This window comes from Culicoides brevitarsis, chromosome 1 (assembly GCF_036172545.1).
Source record: "Culicoides brevitarsis isolate CSIRO-B50_1 chromosome 1, AGI_CSIRO_Cbre_v1, whole genome shotgun sequence".
In the NCBI taxonomy this organism is placed as follows: Eukaryota; Metazoa; Arthropoda; class Insecta; order Diptera; family Ceratopogonidae; genus Culicoides; species Culicoides brevitarsis.
In genome coordinates, this window is record NC_087085.1 from 20,119,024 (window position 1) to 20,138,644 (window position 19,621).

Consider the following 19,621-nt stretch of genomic DNA (forward strand, 5'->3'; position numbering starts at 1 on the left):
TTTGAGCGCACCTGAAAGTATAACAATAATTATATCTTTAATTTTAGGGATTATTATTATTAAAACGGATCACTCACGATACAATGTGCAACAAATTATTTTAATTTCCCAGCTGTCAAAATCTCTTAAATTTAACGAGTTAATTATTATCATTTATTACATATTCAATTGTAGAGTAAAGGGATCAAGGATATGGGTTTTCCTTTCTAAACTAATAAAGACAAAAAAAAAGAAAAATACAAAAAAAAGGATTGAATCGGTTTCCAACTGAGCTTTACGATATTTATTCAATCGGTTTGTCGTTAACAATAAATCATTCTAACTATACTGTTTATTACACATTGAACATGATACAAAGTAGAGATATTTAATAATTTAAAACTTTATAAATAAATGCTCGAAAAGGCATGAACTAATAATATAATAATAATAAGTAAAGCAGTGTATTGATGGCTGCTTACTTTTGGCTGAAACAAATCGTGAGAAATGTTTTTCAAGACTTTTAAATAAAATCATTAAAATATAATTTACAATTGTCAATCCCGTTGCTTTTTTTACGAAATATATTTATTTATTTTTTTTAGAACTAAGTTTATTTATCTAGAAATACAAAAAAAAAACTAATGATGGTTCCAATTTTGTGTTACAACAAATTATCGAGCAAATAAAAAAAGTGGGTTAAGTTGAACGCGTGTGAATTTTGGTCCTTATTTTATTACTTTTACTTGCGACAAAATTCGCAAATCATGTACAAAACGACCAACTCATTATAAATTTACCTTTTATACACTTTTATGTGTCTCAACAATTATTATATTGTATTTGTATATCAATGCTTACACACAAGCACAAACATAATTCAAAATAATAGACATTATGTAAAGTTGTGTGACTTTTGATTTAATTTTGCGGGCAGCAAAACAGCGTGACTTTAAATTTTTTTTTCGCTGTTCGGTCTTTTATTCTCGACTAGTGTGTGTCGCGACGACGGTCGTGTGTACTTAAGTTATTATTATTAAAAATATTGTATATGTTTTAAACATTTTTGTATTATTTTAATAATAAATAAATATATATATATTGCAGAAATATTACGAAATAGTGTTCTATATAATCCAGGTTGTCGCTTATTTTTACAAAAAAAAAAAAAATCAAACGAAACAGGTAGTTTAGTGGGCTTTACACATATTTCATTATTTATTATATTTGTACATGTATGTTTGTTTATTTTTAATCCCAGAACGGCGACGGCATATAATGTCCGATTATTACTTAATTATGTTTGCAATTCAGAATAATATATAAGATTTAAAATGTGCAAATAACATAATTTTCTCAGCGTATAATTTTCTTGTTTTTAATAAAATATATATTTAAATAGGATTAAAATACAAATCAATATGTTCATTGTATATATTTGTATATCTTTTAAATATTAATATAAATTTCGTGTTGTAAAAATATTAAGAAATTGAATAAATTCGCATTAAATTTATTTATAAAATTAAATTTTAAATTGAAATGTCTCGATCAGATTCTTAATTTTATTATTTTTATTAATTAAAGGTTTTCTCCCAATAAGTTGCGAGTCCATTAATACTCGTTTACTTGTTATGAAAAAAAATTCAATTAAAGTATTGATTGCCATAGTTTATCAACATATATCATAATTATAAAAAGGAAACGTCTTTAAGCTAATGCATATTGTGAACTTAGCCAATCCAATACCTAATGCGATAAAAAGTTACAGCGCCATCTGTATTCTCATTATGTAACTAAAAGCGTGACACGATGACAGAAAACATTGGAATTTAAATAAAAAAGCATATAAAAAGGAAACGAAAATTTATTATATGTACATTTTTATAATGAGTCTCTGTAAAAAAAAATATTTTACAACATATATAACATTATAAATATCCAAGGTCAATCAAATTAATAAATTTTTTTCTTCATTAACATTTTTTTTACAAACATACATATATCATATACATTAAAAAGCTTCAAAGTCCCCGATAACATAATAATGTATGTTTGTTACGTATCACTTAATTATTATCATTAGTTACTTTTTTAGCACGTGTTACAACGCGTACAGGTGTTACTCGAGTACATAACAAAAAATAAACAACAAATGCGTTTTTATAATTAAAAAAAAGTATGTTGTAAGATGTAAATTTTTGCTGTACTTTAAAAAAAAAGCTGACAAAAGGTCCGCGATAACAACGACATTTATTGAGTCGTGGAGTAGACGAATGTATAAAACGCCCCTTTTTTGATAAATCTTTTTTCGATTTACAACTTTACATTGATTCGTTTTATAATTAAGTATATTAATTTATTCGGTTGATTTAATAAAATAAAAAATAAATGAACATATAATGTGTTATTTTTTCGTATGTTGAGCCAGCTGTTAGTTGCCAACTGTGCCGGTTTCTCTTTTTTTGGTTATTCGTGTGACCTGGCGCGGTGATGATAATGTTAATTGTAATCAGACACGAAATATGAAGTGAATTCATCATATTGAATAAAATTATGTTTATAATTAAAATGTCCAAAGGGCGAGATTTTGGTAATGAGAATTTTTTTAAATGAAGATTTTTATTAATTTTTCTTCTGAAAGTAATTTTTATTTAATTTATTTTTATTTAAAAATGAATAAAAATTTAAGATAATCACAAAAATATTGGTTTTTTATAAAAATATTAAAAATTCATAAATAAAATAATTTTTCTTATAAATTTTTTAGAAAATAAAATTTTTATTTGAAAATTTTAAATTTTTTTTTTCAAAGTTAAATAAAAATGAAAGTTAATTTTTAGATAATTAAATTAAAATTAATAAATTTAAAAAAAAAATGTTTCTTTTAAATAATAAAATAATTTGATAAAAATTAAATAAAAAATTGACGGATTGGATAAAAAAAATATTTTTTTTAACTAAATTTTATGCAAAATTAATTTTATAAAAATTATTATAATTTTAAAAAAAATTATTAAAATTTTAAAAATTATTAAAATTTTATATTAAATTATTTAAATTAAAAATTATTAAAATTTTATAAAAAAGTAATTAAATTTTTTTCTTATAGCAAAAGTTGAAAAAAAAGATTTCGAAATTCTAAAAAATAAAGTAGATGAAAACAGTTTTTTTTAATTTTCAGCAAATTAAATTGTTAAAAAAAATAAATTAATAAAATTTTAAAGCAAAAAAATTATTTAAGATAAAATTAAATAAAAAATTGCAAAGATATAAAAAAACATTGATTGCGACTATAACATTTCAAAGGTTAGAGAAACAGATCACTCATTCAAGGATGAACATGAGCCAAGCCATCAACATATATCGCTAGATCCGCATTTAATGAAGATCCATAAATCATCTGGCGTACCTGTGTGATGTCGAGACTCGAGCGAAATAATCAAAAGACAAAATGCAGGCAATCACAAGATATAAATGTAAAATATATGATCATCAAATAAGTGAATGTAAATTTATTATTATCATCATCATCCATTTGATGATCGCGTACATTCACTTTTGACTTTTACTTGTAGCGCATATTGCTACGATTCTCACGACTTTATGCGACTTGCTGGTCAAGCAATATAAATTTGTCATATGTTTCCGACCACGACGACGACACAAAATTGTAACAAACACGCAGAAAAATCGTAAAAATAAAATAATTACATCGAAAAAAAAAACTTGTCTAATGTCGTCAAAGTCGTAATGCGTCGTCGATACCTGAAAAATAATTAAAATTACAACTTTTTTACTGTTTTTATTCGTTTCGAATATTTTTTTTCCCTCTTAATGATTGATCACTTATAGACAGCTGCAGCTGATAATTATTTATGGTTCAAGTTCTACATTACACAAGTGTTGCCTAGCAATTCGTGCGCGCAAAGCTAGTAAGTTGTTAAATGTGGCACCTTTGTGTAACTGCGATACTTGCGACGACGACGACGAGTGATATCGACAATAAAAAAAAGTGCACTAGTGTCATTTAATGAGTTACAAAGAATGCATTTGCCGTTTTTTGCGATTATTTTTCTTTTCACGCAAAACTGATAATGTTGGCAATAATAACAGTGAACAGGTAGTTAAGTAGCAGTAGTAGGCGAAGAACATTTAACGGCTTACTTGTCGCAATTTATAATTTGTTTGGTGTTAAAAAATGTGGATAAAAAATCAAGTGAAACGCTGGGAAATGCCTCACCTGTTAATCAATACAAAGTTTTGGATTATTTATTTGCGATTTTGTGAGAAAGTGAAACGTTTTTATTTTTCAGAAATAGTTAAAAAGTTTTTTTTTTGATTTTTTCATGAAAAAAAAAAAATACAAAATCATTTTTAATCATTTTTTCATTAATTTTTCTTATTTTTTAACAAAACTTTTAATTTTTATTGTTTAAATTAAATTTTAATCAACCAAACATTAATTTTTAAATTTTTAACGGTCATTTTTTGAATTGACATATTTGACACAAAAATTCAAAAAAAGCAATAGATTTAATAGATTTTTCATCAAGATCTATTTTTAACAAATTTTAAAAATAAAAATTGTTCAAATGATGGTTCAGTTTTATGTTTGCAAACTCTGTAAAATTTACTTTTAAATCTAATCTTAAAGTTTAAAAAAAAAAATAAAATAAAATAAAAATAAATAAATCAAAAAGAAATTTAAAAAATTAAATTTTATTTAAAAAAAATTAAAATTTTTATTAAAATCAATTTAAAAAATTAATTAAAAAAATAATAAAAAAAAATATTTAAATTTTCATTAAAATTAATTTTTATTTAAAAATAAATCGAAATTTAAAAAAAAATTTAAATAATTTAAAATAATCAAATTTAATTTTTAAAAATAATTTAAAAAAATTGTATTAAATTAAAATTAAAAGTAAAATAAAATTAAATTAAAATTAATTTTAAAAAATAAAATTAAATTAAAATTAATTTTAAAAATTAAATTAAATTAAATTAAAATTAATGAAAAATTAATTAAATAAAAAAATAAATTCTAAGCAAAAAAAAATATACTCACAAAATCACAGTTAATTTTTAATGAAAATGTTATAAAACGCAATGAGGGAGCAAAAAAACACCTTAAATTGGATGGAAATATACGCACGTTTACCCTCATTTGTACAAATTAATTATGCTTCATGATCGATGGATTTGCGGATTTTTTTTCTCAATTAATTAAGAAGATTCGTGAGCTTGTTAAGAAAACATTTTTTTTTCCTTCATCGGAATCTATGTCACAACCGCGTTGAAAAATCGAAAGAATAGGTCATAAACGGTTAGTTTGCTGCTTGCTTGTTTGCTGGTGACCCACTACAAAAAATCTTGTTGCATTTTTCAAACGGTTTTCTTCGACTCTTGTGCGCTATTGTTATTTTATTGCCATATCTTCAATATTTTTTCCTCTTCTATTACTCGACTATAAAATATCTCTCGCATATCTGATCAAAAATTGTTTGTATTTTTGTATTTAATAATTTTTTTTCTGTGTGCCTTTTATCCAACTGGTTGCACATAAAACGGTTAAAAACGGTCACACAACAAAAGTATGTCTTCGACACAAAATATTTACAATCATAAAATGTGAAATTATTAATCTATGGAGAATTGTTTTTTTTTCTTCTCCTCCTGCATGGCAGCCAACTAACGAAAGAAATTGGTAGTAAAAGAAAAATTTATTGTAACAAACGTTAACTAAGCATGGCATGAGTTTAACTGTGCTTGCTTGCTTAGTTTTAGGTTGAAGAGATGCGACGGGCGGCATTTTACGATTATTATAACTTTTACCTGTGTGATGCGAGGTGATATGCAGAAAGGAGGAGAAAAAGAAGAAGTTTCAACGCCATAAAATATTTCTTTAGTGAACGTTTTTCTTGTAAATTTTTCTCTAACTTACTTCTTGTTGTTGTAAAACTAGTTTCGAAGACGCAGCATAACAAACGAGAGAGAAAAAAAGAAGAAGATATGTCTTTTGGGTCACGGGAGAGTTCAAGTTCGTGCGTTACTAGTTGTTACTTGCTTGGTTTGGATTATTTGGAAATGCATTTTTTGTGAAGAGTAGCAGGAAAAACGGAACTTTTTTTTTCGCTGAAGATGATTTATGCGAAAATTCCTCCTATTTTTTGCTAAAATAGCGAATTTGTTGGGAATTTGTGCGTTATGCAACCCAAACACACAATGTTACATGACATAATTAGTCAAGTCAGTCTCCGCGTCAAATTCACAAGAGTTAATAAAAAAAAGTGTACCTTAATGGACATTGTTTTTACGTCGTTTTATACCTTTTACGATTTGTAATATACGAGCTAATAATTATTATTTATCCAACTTTGTATGAGCATTAATTGACTAACAGCCACTTACGTACCATTAACCATCATCATCATCATTATGTCTGTCTGTCTGTCTTTTGAAATTGTGCCGTATAGATCAAAAAAGCCTTCTCTTCAGTTTTTTCCCCATATGCTTCTTCTCTAGCTACTCTTACGATGACGACGCGACGTTCGCAATAGAAGACTAATTTCTTGCTACATTGTCTATCAATCATATCTCTACTGTTCCCTGCGATTGATTAATGGCATATTATGGTCATGTGTGGCTAAGTTTGCTATGAACTCGTAGAATTGTGCGGCACGTATACAAATTTATTGGTTGTTTTTAGATAGCCATAAAGAAAAAGTAAATCAATGCGGCGAGAAGGAGGAAAAAAGTAAATAAATTAAGTCATTTGTATAATTTGTTAGTGGTCTTGCTCGAGATTTGACTTGATGGATGGCAAGTGACTTAAGCGCTATTCTTTGAATTTTCTTTTAAAATCTTCAATTATTTTTTTTTTAATTTAGAAGAAAAGTTGAGGTAAAATCATGAATCTACAACTGTTTGATTTAAATTTTTAAGTTAAAATTTTTAAAATGTGCACTGGGATTAAAATATAAAATTTGCACTGGGACCAAAAATTTAAAATGTTTACTGGGTCAAATAACGCTCATTGAAAAAAGTTCTAAATACTGAAGGAAACAAGACGAAAATTTAAAGTGTTAACTGGGATCAATATTTCAAAATGTGCGCTGGGACTAAAATGTAAAATATTTACTGGGACTAAAAATTAAAAATGTATATTGGGTCAAATTTTTTTAGCGCAAAATGAAATTTTCTTATATTCTTTAGAACGGAAATACAAAATGTTCGATGGGACGAAATTTTAAAATATTTACTGAGACAAAACTCTTAAAATATGACCTGGACAAAAATTTAAAATGTGCAGTGGGCCCAAAAATTAAAATTACAGGATTTCAGTTAAAATTAAATTTTTTTCCTATAAATCAAATTACTTTCCAAAAATTAAATTATCAATTTTAAATAAAATAAAGTTTATAAATTTAGTACCAAATTTACACAACTTTGAAAATTAAAATTATTTAAATCAAGAATTTTCATAGTTTTTTCCTCAAAAATTAAATACATATTTTTGTCTTGATTTTTCAATAACTCAATGATTTATCAATTAAAATTTTCTTACCCGATTTTTTTTTTTATTTTAAAAATTTTAATATTCACAGACAGACCTTTGCGAAAATCTTCTTTTAAATTCATCTCAAAACGCCACTTCCCAAAACTAACCTGTCTTCTCAAAAAAACAAAGAAACATTGTATTGATTGAAATATGTTTCTTTAAACGACTAATTAGTGTAGCTACTACGCAAAAATAATGACTTGCTTAATGAGCTTCATGACTTTTTTAGACCTTCTTCGTGTCTGTAACTTGCTCGAATTGAACTCCCGATTCCACCTTTGAAATTTTCCATGAAGATTTCTCTTGAAGGTGTGTCCATTTTCACACGCGTCCTTTTTTTCTCATCAAATACAAAAAAAAAAGTAATAATTCTGCAAAAAAACAATTTTCAATGCAATTTTCTAAACGCAGCACCAAAGGCATTAAAGAGAACACAAGAAATTCAACAGAAATCATTATTATTACAATTTAATTTTACTATTTTATTTTTAAAGTGGTAAAGTTTCTCACGATTATAGTTTTCCACAAGCAAGCACTGCACCATGATGTGCATTTATTTGCGCCTCGTTGTGCCGTTGTGGTGGTGCTGTATCTTTTTTTGTAAGTGATAGTTATTTACAATATATTATTATTATTTTACAATATTTACCTACATTTTTTTGCCGTTCGTTCGTTTTGTACTTGAACGAAAAATAAAAAAAAATGTATAATGAACAAGTGTCTCCATATATCTTTTATCGAGTCTCATTATTTTAACTCCTAATTGAATCTTTTTAAAATGACTTACTTAGTCGAGTTGTCATGCATGAGAATTGTGAACAAATGTTGATTGATCAAATATTTGTAAATAAACACCGCGCGCTTATTTTTATTTTTTTTTCTCTACATGCTTAAAGACACCGCCCGCTATTTTATGCTTAAAATTATGATAATTGCAGCAATTATTTGATTTTTCAAACAATCAATAAATCATTTGATTCGTTTGTTATTCACGGTTCTCCGAGAAAAAATTATTATTTTTTCGTAATTTGAGGTTAGAAAAACACTTGGCAGCCCACTGTGCGGCGGCGGTGTTGAAAAAAAATCGAAACAGTCACTTTTAAAATGAGATGCAAATTTATATATATTTGCAAAGTGCAATTTTAACTTATTTATATTTGTAATATTTATTTCCATTTCAACAATTTATTATTAATAATGATAATGTAATATTTATAAGCCTACTCTAACATGTTTCAAGAGTCATGTAGTAACGCCTAACTTTAGAATGTAGTACCATTTATTGTAGTTTTATTATTATTTTATTGTTGTTCGTTGGTGCAAGTTGAATAGGGAAACAAGTCCTTTAAATACGATGTGGAGACGCCTCGTTACTAATTTTTGTTTTTTTTTTGTTTATTTTCAGGCACGACAATCTTCTCACGCCCAAATGTAGTGAATAAGAGGCCTCCCCCACCGCTCTTGGCAGCCCCGCACATTCTCGCCTTACGACAAAAGTCGAAAGATATGTAAGTATTGATCAAGGATCGATCTTTTAATATTTTTTATTATCTAAAATTATTATTTTTTAACTTTTCGAATTTAAAAATATTTCTATTAAATTAAGGTTTTTTTTAATTTAAAAAATTATTTTTTATAAAAAAAATGCAATTTAAAAAAAAAAATTAAATTATAAAAAAATTAAAATGTTTTTGAGAAAATTTTAGTGATTTTGGTTTTTTTTAATAATTCCACAAAAAAATTTTAAATCAATTAATTTTGCAAAATATTAAATTACAAAAAAATACCAAAATATTTATTTCTTGAAATATTATCGATTTTAATTTATAAAAATGATCATTTCTTTAATTTTGTTTTTTTTTTTTTAATTTAAAAAATTATTTTTTATAAAATAATGCAATTTAAAAAAAATTTTAAATTATTAAAAAATTATTTTTTTTTTTTTGAGAAAATTTTAAGGTTTTTTACGAAGTTTTTGTTTTTTTTTTATAATTCTACGAAAAAAAAAATTTAAATCAATTAATTTTGCAAAATAATAAATTATAAATAAAAAAATGCTAGAATATTTACTACTTTAAAATATTCTCGATTTTAATTTATAAAAGTGATCATTTTTGTAAAAAAAAATATATTAAATATTTTTTTGGATAATTTCTAAATGTTCATTTGTACAAAAACATGAAAAAACATTAAAATTTTAAGGAAAAGTCTTTAAGTAATACCATAATGTAGATAAGTCGTATGGAAAATAATCCGTTACAAATCCAAAAAAATTGTAATAATTAATGGAGCCTCGATTTTGAATTTAATAGGACAATATTTTTCCATTAATTTTTGGATTTTTTTAGCAATTAAGAATTTCAAATTATTTTTCATAATATCAAAAAGTCAATGAATAAAATTCATCAAAATAATGCATTCTCAAAAATTTTGCTAAAAATATTGAAAAATCCAAATTTGGTTAAAAATTCAAATTTTTTTCATAAAAATTATCTACATTACGATAAGGTCTAAAAAGTCTATCGAAAAAAAAAATTATGGAAAAATTTCTGTTATTTTTATTATTTATTTTATTCCCACCTGAGATTTTCTGAAAAAATTAAGTAGGTTTGAGCTTGACCTGCTAATTCCACTTGCCTATTATTCTCCTTATGTTCTAGAATTTTTAAATCTTAAATAAATAATGGAAAAATCAACAAGAATATTAACAAATACTTACAATTCCAGATCGTCCTACAACTACAACAACAACAATAACGTCCAGAAATCGCCTCCACCGTCATTGCATGTGGCAAATACGCTACTGCAGCGCGCAATAAGCACCGTCGCAGCCAACACATCACCGACAAACCTAAATCTCAACAATAACAATCACTACTTAATAAACTTAAATGTCTTAGAATCTCACACAAAAGGCCAGAAACTCTTAGCAACAAATAATCACCATGCACAACATCATCAGCATCCGCAGCAACAACAACAACTTACGTTAAGTAGCAATAATAATAATAACAAATATACGAATAGTCCTAACAACAACAACAATAACGATGCCAGTAATAATAATAACAATAATAGTAAATTTAGCCAGTCTGCTGCATTATATCTACAACAAAAACTCTACTCAGCTCTCTCGAAACCAACCACATCATTTACAAGTTCAACATCGTTTCTGAACAACAACAACAATAATAACAACAACAACATAAATAATAAAAATGGCAATGCATTTAAAGCAATGTTAGATAGTAGCGCACTAATAGCCGACCAGAAGAATAGTAATAATAGCAGTAAGAAGCACAAATGTGATGGATGTGATAAGGTTTATACCAAAAGTTCACATCTCAAGGCACATAAGAGAACGCATACAGGTAAAAACCCTCCATGACCTTCATTAAAACCCAATTTTTATAAAAAATATCTTTTTTAGGTGAAAAACCCTACGTGTGCACTTGGGAATCATGTACCTGGCGTTTTGCAAGATCTGACGAACTGACAAGACATTTTCGAAAACATACAGGTAATTTTTTTTTTCTTTAATTAAATTTTTTTTAATAAATTTTAATTTTAGGGCTCAAACCATTCCGTTGTAAATTATGTTCGCGATCGTTTAGTCGCTCGGATCACCTAAGTCTGCATATGAAAAGGCATTAAAATGATATTACACAAAAAAATTAAAATAAAACTCAAGAAGAAAGACGATTGAATTCCTAATACGTACTTAAAAAGTGTAAAAATGAAGAATCTCATGAAATGACAAAATCCCATGATTTAATAATTAAATATTATTGATATTAATTTTAGTATTTTTATTAAAAATAAATTAAATTAAAAAAAATACAGTAAAAATATTTGTACCTTAACGAATAAAATTCATTCAAGATTATAAAAAAATAATTAATTTCACAGAATTAAAATTTAAAACCTGATCAATACAAGCCAGTAATAATTCTTAGTTAGGAAGAATATTTAAATAAATATTAAAATATTATTTAGAGCCAGTTTTTATACAAATTTTTAATAATAAATAAATAATTGCATTAATTTATAAATATATAATACAATTAATTATAAATATTATAAAAGAAATTTTTATATATTTTACGTTATTTCATTGTAAACAAAATACTTTTATCAAAAAAAAATTATATATGATGAATTTTCAATAATAGATTTTTAAAATATTAAAGAAAAAAAATTAGTTAGTAATTTATTACAATTTTATTATAAAAAATAATTTTAATAAATGAATAAAGTTAAAAAGTGTCAGTAAAAAAAGAGGAAGTCTCAAACACAAATAAGATCCTATTCAATGAAAATATATGCCAGTTATGATTTTCTTTAAATTTTATCAATAAGTTTAAGGAAAGTGATTTTTTATTTGCTCTAAACTTTTAAATAAATATTAAATTAATTAAAAAATATATATATTAATATATCTTTGAAATTTTTTCGTCAGAAGATTATTTATATTGAAAAGAGAATTTTATTAATGATTAAAAAATAGTAAAGAAGCATTTTGTACTTGATTTTCTGTTACAATAGTAGAAAAATAAATAATTTTTATATCTATCTTTTGTTTTTTACTTTTTAATTTTACGAGTTTTTGTTTTAAAGGTAAGTATTGTTAATTTTGAATTTGAAAATTTTTTTTTTAGTGAGAAGCGAAAAAAATTATAAAATACTATTTTTTTTAAAAAAAGACCGCTCCAAATTTTTATTTTTTTGAACTTTTTGTTATTTTTCAAAAGCCAAAAATCCAATGGGACGAAAAAAAGTTAAAAATTTCATCAAAAACTGTCGATCTATTTTCATAATTTTTTGGGAAATTTTAAAAAAAATATTTTTTTATTCTTTTGAACTTTTGTATTCAAAATGATATTTTTACAAGGATTTTCTTTTTTAAAAATATTTTTCCTAAATCATTAAACTTATGTTTTTAAAATTTTTTTAATGATTTTTTTTTTTTTTATAAAAATTTTCTTTTTCAATTTTTTCATTAAAATTTCTCTGAAATCAATTTTTAATAAGATTTTTTCAATGAAAATACCTTAAAAACAACTAAAATATTGATTAATGATAAAATTAATATTTAAATTTTGTAATTTTGTATAAAAAAGTATTTCAAAAAAATTTTTTTTTTTTTTGCCCCCTCCCATTTTGAAAAAAAGTTTTTGGGACAAAAAGTTCGAAATAAATTTGGAACGGCTTAATTACACTGGAAAGATAAAATATACCTACCATGATTTATTTAAATCAATTCAACTATTATTTTATTTTTATTGGGAAAATTTTTATCAATGGGCAACGTTGATTATACAGAAAAAGTAGAGATTTAAAGGCAATTTCGCTTGAAAATTCAAACAAAATCAAAATTTTTAACATTTTTCAGTTTGAATTGATTTTTTTTTTAAATAAAATTTACGAATTTTTGATATTTTTATACATTTTTATTACATAAATTTGTTCATCAATTAAAGAAATCGTTAAATTAACCGATCTTACTAACTAACAATTGTCTATGTCATTAAAAAAATAGTCGTATAACATTAAAAGAAGGATACAAAAATAGATAAATTAATCGTAATAACACGAGAGAACGACGAAACACGTACATAATTTTTTTTCTTCTCTGATTTCGGAAATAGTTATTCGTATTCTAATACTTTTTTATGATAAAACAGGAGGTATCTAAAAAGAAAAAAATATTTTTTTAAAGGAAATTTTATCAAAAATTGAGAAATCTTACCCTTCGCTATCTAATACTTGTTTCAGTGTCGCTGTCGTGATAATGTGATCGTCACATTTCACCCAAATATCTTTGTGATGTCGCACGTAAGCCGTGTAGTGACCGGCATCGAGCGTGCCCACATGATTAATTACCGCATAAAGTGAGTACCGGTAATCGCCACAACCCAAATTTTGTTTCTTTGTATCACAATCGTCTTTGCTGCTGGAGCCGCTTCGTTGTTGTTGCTGCTGCTGCTGCTGATACGTGGCAGTGGATGTCGAGGCAGCACCTTGTTTCTTGCAGGCCGACATGAAGGGCGTCATATCGAGTTCGGGCGGGAATGAGATAAACGTGGAAATTTTCTTATCAATTTGACTAGAGTGCTCGAAGCGTTTGAGATGAAAGCTCGCGACAATTGGCAGTGTGCGCATCGACAGCTGTTTCGTGGATTCCTGGTAACTTTTGCACGAAGAGCACTTGATTTTGGCACTCGAACCGAGGTGTTCGGCACGCGTAAAGCGCTCCAAGCAGTCAATGAGGGACTTTGGCGGTCCGCAACCCGGATGATGTGCCTCGCCCAAGTCGAGGGAAATGTCCCAAAAGGGATCAATTGTCGTCGAGACACCTTTACATGCCTGGCAGACGACGTCACTTTGTAGTCCACCCGTGAAAATTTGATCTATGATACAGTTGCATTGGGCATGCACATTATCTGTGGCTTTTTTCTTGTCACTCTGACTTTTTTGTGTCTCCATTTGGGCATTTTTGCAATGTCTGTGCAGCACATCGAGTGTCGCAATGAAGAATTCGTGCGCATCTTGTTGCTCGTAGCCCGCTAAATGCCTCGCATGGTTCCAAATTAGATGCAGGAGACGATGTAGTGACAACGGAGCCTTCGCTCCTGAGTAAAATTCCTGAAAAACTCGCGCAACTTCACACACGAGACACTTCATCGTGCTCTTGATATTGCATTCGTGCTGTTCTGACAGGAAATAATCCCTTAAAAGTGGTGTGTGGATCAACGCTTGCACGATACAATTCATAAAACATGTCGACCCGAGATTCAAAAGCCCCCTCAGCCCGATACTCGACATGGAACTGACAATTCTCCGTTTCGGATGTTTCAGCAACAAGTCAATTTCGAGTTGTGTCGGTGCCCAAGGTCGCCATGAAAGACTTTTGTTCAAGCTGCGTGCTTCTTTTTGCAGGTGTTTCCTCGCAATTTCCATGCATTCGGCATCGTAGATGAAATCGCGACAACTGTTGCACCACAACATCCCGTAACTGAGTTCCAGCGCGATGAAATGTTTGTTCATCTTCAAATGCTCCCCGATATGAGGCCCTTTGCACCCAAAGTAGATGCAGTGAAGACACGCATACAAATTAGGTCCCGATCCACCACACTGATAACATAAACAAGTCAATGCCTGGAATGAGAGAGAAAATTTTTTTTCGTTTCTGAGAACGCCGACGCAGCAGAAAAATCACGAGTTGTACCTTTTGTCGTCGAGCCTCCTTGCTGATCGGCGTGCTGAAGTAGGCATGCACCACGGAAAAGGACGATCTGCCGTATTGTGACAAATAACTCGCGAAATGTAAACAATTACTATTTGTTGTACTGACATGATCGGACATTTTTCTCGGATTTACACGGAATTTGGCGTTTAACTCGGCGGCAGCAACAATTGACAACGATCGGCAGTAGTTACGGTGTGCAAGGAGCCTTTACACAATTATTTTAGGACACTTTGGACAATAATTTTCGTCTTTATTTGTATTTTTTTGTTTTTGTACGTTCGAAAAGAGACAGTTTCGTGGACGATCCCTTTGTTATTATTCGAGTTTGTGTCTGAACGACGCCTTTCCTCGACGTTTTTTGTAAAATCATGAATGAAAATGGTAAGAAAAATTTTAATTTTTGTAAAAATTTTGAAGAAAATTTAATTTTTGAGGATTTTGTATGGAAATTCATGAAAATCCTTGTCAGAAAACCAGGAAAAACTCAAAAATTAAAAGCCGGTCCATTGTAGTTCAAAAACCCAACACCAGGTTGATATGTGGCGTTGATAGTCATTTCCGGAGAAGCGCCCTCTATTTCCTGCTAATTCAGTTTTATCACTTTTAACCGACTCACCGAGGCATTTCCAGTCGTGAAATCAAAACAATCGAAAGGACTTTTTTGATTTTTAAGGATTTTTCAGGGAATTACACAAAATTAAGACAAATGGCTGATGGTAAAAAATTGATTTTTTCTCATATTTTCATAAAATTCAATTAATTTTTGATTTTTAGAGGAAGTTATCAAACGCCGGCTATTAATTGATGCCGATGGAACAGGCGACGATCGTCGATTGAATGTCCTGATGAAGAGTTTTATCATCTGGTGTAATACTTCTGATACCCCCGAGAACACGTAAGACCTCCAAACCCAAAGAAATTCTTTAAAAATTAAAATTTAACTTTTTAGTGAAGTAATGCACGATCGAATGCTCGCCCAAATCGCTCAATGTGAATTCGTGATGAAAAAATCCCACTTTTCCAGTCAAATGATGAAGCGGGAACTCAAAAATTACGAAAAAATCTCCGAGATGATCAACAAGGGCATTGAAAATATCAAAAATCAAATTGAGCAAAACAAGGAGAATCTCTTGATAGCCAAGCAAATCCGACGAAATCGCATGGAATACGATAGTTTAGCGAAAGTTATCAACCAGCAACCCGATCGACAGAACACAATTTCGAAACTGAATGCGTTGAAGGAGGAATTGCAGCAACTGGAGGTGAAGAGTGGAAGTTTAGAGAAAAAATTGGAAAAGAGACAGAAGGATTTCACAGTATTAATGCGCGCTGTGTCGGAATTGCAGCGAGAATTGTCAGATTCCGCGAGCGAGGGTGAGGATGAGGAAGAAGAAGCCGGAGAAGTTAACACGTCGTCCGAAGAGGGAGAGGCACATGATGATCCCGTGTTGGAAATGGATGTTAGTTAGAAATTTAAAGCATTTTTTGACGATTAAAGTAAGGAAATTTCAAAATCAGAAGATGTTTTTTGAACAAATTAGTGGAGTTGATGCTCGAAAAGATCAATTTTCAAAGGAAAGTTGCAACATTTCAGGTTTTTTGAAGGTAATTCGTTTATTTCACTCCGAAAATTTCGATTTTTTGGATTTTTCATAGTAAATTTTTAGAATTTCGAACTCATTGAAGGTCACTTTCTTTCCATAATTTCTGTATTTCAAAACAAAATCAAGAATTTTCGTCTTTTGATCTCTAAAAATTATTTTTTTTCATGTAAATTTTCAGAATTTTGGTTTTCCCGTAAATTTTTTAGTCTGTTTGCTCAAACAAATCGAATTTTTAATGAAAATTTTTGGGTCCAAGATAGATTTTTCGTTTTTTTACCCAAAGAATTTTCAATTTTTGAAGGAAAAATTTAGATTTTGAGCCAAATTTAGATCTTCCCAAGAAATTTTCCTAGTTTTGAGCTTTAACGAAATTTTTTTGTCCCATTTCCTCCTGTGAATTTTTAATTTCTTAAGAAATTCTACAGAATTTGCGTTTCATGAAAGGAACTTTATCAATTTTCTCTCAAAAAATTTCGAGATTTAAATAAAAAATTGCATCTAAGAAAGGTTTTTGGTTCGTTTACTTTCCAAAAATGTAATATTCAAAAAAATTTTCAGAATTTTGGCTTTAAAAAAATTTTTACTTCCATTTGTTACTCAGATTTTTAATTTTTATAAGGAAATATTAAAAATTTTTGGGCTAAAAAAATTTTTTTAGACATTTTTCTGTTCAAAGTTTCGAATTTTAACAGATTTTTAACAAAAAATTTAGAAAATTGGCAAGGTAAAGTTTCCATTTAATCTCTAAAAACTCGGATTTTCAAGCCATTTTTAAAATTTTATGTTGAACAAAAAAAAAATATCTAAATAAAATATCAAGAAAATTCAAAATTTATAAAAAAAAACAATTTTAATGAAATTCAATGAAGAAAAAATTCAAATTCTTCGTCGTGATGGAAGTTGCGCTACACGTTCCTTCCTCTCCGCTTCCAATGCCATCGTGGCATCCCAAATCTCCTTACTCATCACACCATGTCCTCTCGACAACGCCATCAATCGTGACAACACCAACAACGAGTGCAAATCATCTGCCGTGACCTTCTCATTATCGCGCCGCATCTCCACAAACGCATTTTGGATCATTTCCGTGTCTTCCGGCTTCACATCGAACTCCGCCTTCCTCTGTTTCGTCAAAAATTTCCTCATTGCCGGCAATCGCGGTGCAAGAAAATGTTTCACGGCGACAAATGTCTCTTTAATTATCGCTAAATCAGCTTGGGGCTTCAACGGGATGTGACAATCGTTGGGCAACATACTTTTTCCCTCACTCAAAATCAAAACGGGAACATCTGTGTCGAATTCAATCTCGTAAAATTGGAAATTGTACTTTAACCGTTGGGCATTTATGAGGTCTGCGATGCTTTTTAAGGCATCCACGCCAGCTGCTTCCAGTTTCCCGACTTGCAATCGTGTCTCGTCGAGTACGAGATGTGTGTGCGGTGCCAACTGGAGAATGCCCGAGGTGAGTTTATTCGTTTTGTAATCCTTTTTCGGCACAAATTGGCACGTGTTCATATTTTCCAGCGTCATGGGGAAGTAATGACTTGCTGGCACGAGCATTTCTATAATTTCGTACAAGGCAGTTGTGAATTCCGGCAGCACTTGAGACGGAATATTGCTGATATTGAGACTCAATTTGCCCAAAGCATGGATATTATTGCGCGTGTGGACCGTGGAAATTAAATGAGCAATGAGATAATCGGCAGCAATGACGTCCTCGAAGAGACATTGGGACAGCGCAAGGCGTAAATCCTTGTAAACTTCTTCCGGTTTTGACTCTTCTTGACTTCCGAGGTCGAAATACGGGTTAATATGCGTGAGTTTTGTCACTTTTACGGCATGCAATCGCGGAATTAGTGACGGCGGAGGGTTCGTTGCTTGACGTTCAGTCTCGTCGATAAAGCCATCACCTTCGTCGAAGGTGCCATCGAGCGCTGGATCAACAGCGAGAAATCCGATGACATCAACGACGGAATTTAACGTTAAAGAGTCGAAGTCTTCGTAGAATTTGACGATACATGCCTTGCTTGGACGATCCGGAAGTGGCGAATTAAGCAAATATTCGGCAGATAACAAGCTGTTTGGTGCTTTTTGTTCGGTAACATTACTTTCTGACTCAATTTTCTTCACTGGAGGCTCTTCATCGGTCTCCATAACTTCTTCATCCTCGTTTAAAGGTCTTTTTACTCCATTAGAAATTGTTTCCACGGAAGTTTCTTGCAAAATTTCACCATTTTTCGTGATTCCATAGACACTTTTCTCCACTTCGTGCACCCATGAATTGACTCCGGGCACGGAAACGACAAAAACGGATCTTCTTTCGCCGTGAACATTGTCCTCGGCATCGTAATTCACCTTCTCGCCGGCCTTCAACACCAAAGTATCACGATATTTTCCATTTTGGATGCGAGTTTCCGCGCCATTTGTGATTTGATACTTTTCCAGGTACAATTCGGGATCCATCATGTCTTGAATCATGCCACGGAAACGGACTAGGAAGCAATCAGCTAGCTTGGAGGTCTGTTAAAAACAAAAAATGTGAGTAAAAAGTGAAAAAATCCAGGAAATAAAAACTTACATCGACATCGATGTGGCTCATCAAGGGGATTTGATGTCCAAGAGAGCTGATTTCACGAAGGAATTCTTCGGGATTCGCAAAATACTGTTCAGGTGTAAATTTTTCCATGATTTTTTCAATAATTTAACAAGAAATTTCAATGATTTTTTGACTCGATGGTTTCCCGCTTTAAATTTCAGTGCACTGTAAAAAATTGGTGTCTCGCAACCAAAAAAGTCTGCGAGACGCCATGCAAAATTTTAAAATTTTGTAAATTTTTGGAGGAAATTTGTTTTTTTTTTTAATATTCTTTGTAAATTTTATGATTGAAAATGGTGTACAGGTGAATAAATCAACCATTGTAAGCTTTTTTATTTTATTAAAATTTCTAAGTTTTTTTGTGATTTTTTTCTTTTTCACCCAAAACAAAATTAAAATGAATAATTTTAACATTTAAAAACAACAAAGGACAAAAAAATGAAATTGGCAACGAAAAGTGTGAAAATTTATGTTTTTAGTTTTTTTTTAATTTACTAAAAACCCACAAAACCATTAACAATCTTTAATTAAAGCAAAGTTTTGGTAAAAATTAGTTAAAATCATCAGAAATAACGTTTATTAAGCAATTCATTAAGTTAAATTTTTCTACAATTTTTCCTGAAATATGT

At 29.1% G+C, this 19,621-nt stretch overlaps 4 protein-coding genes across 4 annotated transcripts in view; 2 read left to right on the forward strand and 2 right to left on the reverse strand.

Annotated features, from left to right (window-relative positions):
• Positions 1–11,197, forward strand: part of LOC134837417 (Krueppel-like factor 6) — a 28,352-nt gene extending 17,155 nt beyond the window's left edge. Inside the window, exons 4-7 of the mRNA XM_063852792.1 lie at positions 8,949–9,051; positions 10,271–10,914; positions 10,974–11,063; positions 11,115–11,197. Coding sequence (XP_063708862.1) covers positions 8,949–9,051; positions 10,271–10,914; positions 10,974–11,063; positions 11,115–11,197 — 920 coding nt within the window. The remainder of the gene's footprint in view (positions 1–8,948; positions 9,052–10,270; positions 10,915–10,973; positions 11,064–11,114) is intronic.
• A 1,817-nt stretch (positions 11,198–13,014) lies between these two features.
• LOC134832828 (ubiquitin carboxyl-terminal hydrolase nonstop) lies at positions 13,015–15,083 on the reverse strand. The gene is made up of 3 exons (XM_063847016.1): positions 14,772–15,083; positions 13,293–14,701; positions 13,015–13,234 (listed from the first exon to the last, which is right to left on the reverse strand). Exons 1-3 carry the CDS (start codon positions 14,907–14,909, stop codon positions 13,192–13,194), a joined length of 1,590 nt encoding a protein of 529 aa, XP_063703086.1. The 5' UTR covers positions 14,910–15,083; the 3' UTR covers positions 13,015–13,191.
• A 330-nt stretch (positions 15,084–15,413) lies between these two features.
• Positions 15,414–16,327, forward strand: LOC134838256 (THO complex subunit 7 homolog). The gene is made up of 3 exons (XM_063853747.1): positions 15,414–15,508; positions 15,567–15,687; positions 15,742–16,327. Exons 1-3 carry the CDS (start codon positions 15,499–15,501, stop codon positions 16,259–16,261), a joined length of 651 nt encoding a protein of 216 aa, XP_063709817.1. The 5' UTR covers positions 15,414–15,498; the 3' UTR covers positions 16,262–16,327.
• Positions 16,328–17,227: 900 nt separating this feature from the next.
• On the reverse strand, positions 17,228–19,138 carry LOC134832751 (mini-chromosome maintenance complex-binding protein). Its single transcript, XM_063846885.1, has 2 exons — positions 18,975–19,138; positions 17,228–18,916 (listed from the first exon to the last, which is right to left on the reverse strand). Exons 1-2 carry the CDS (start codon positions 19,080–19,082, stop codon positions 17,273–17,275), a joined length of 1,752 nt encoding a protein of 583 aa, XP_063702955.1. The 5' UTR covers positions 19,083–19,138; the 3' UTR covers positions 17,228–17,272.
• Positions 19,139–19,621: the final 483 nt, after the last annotated feature.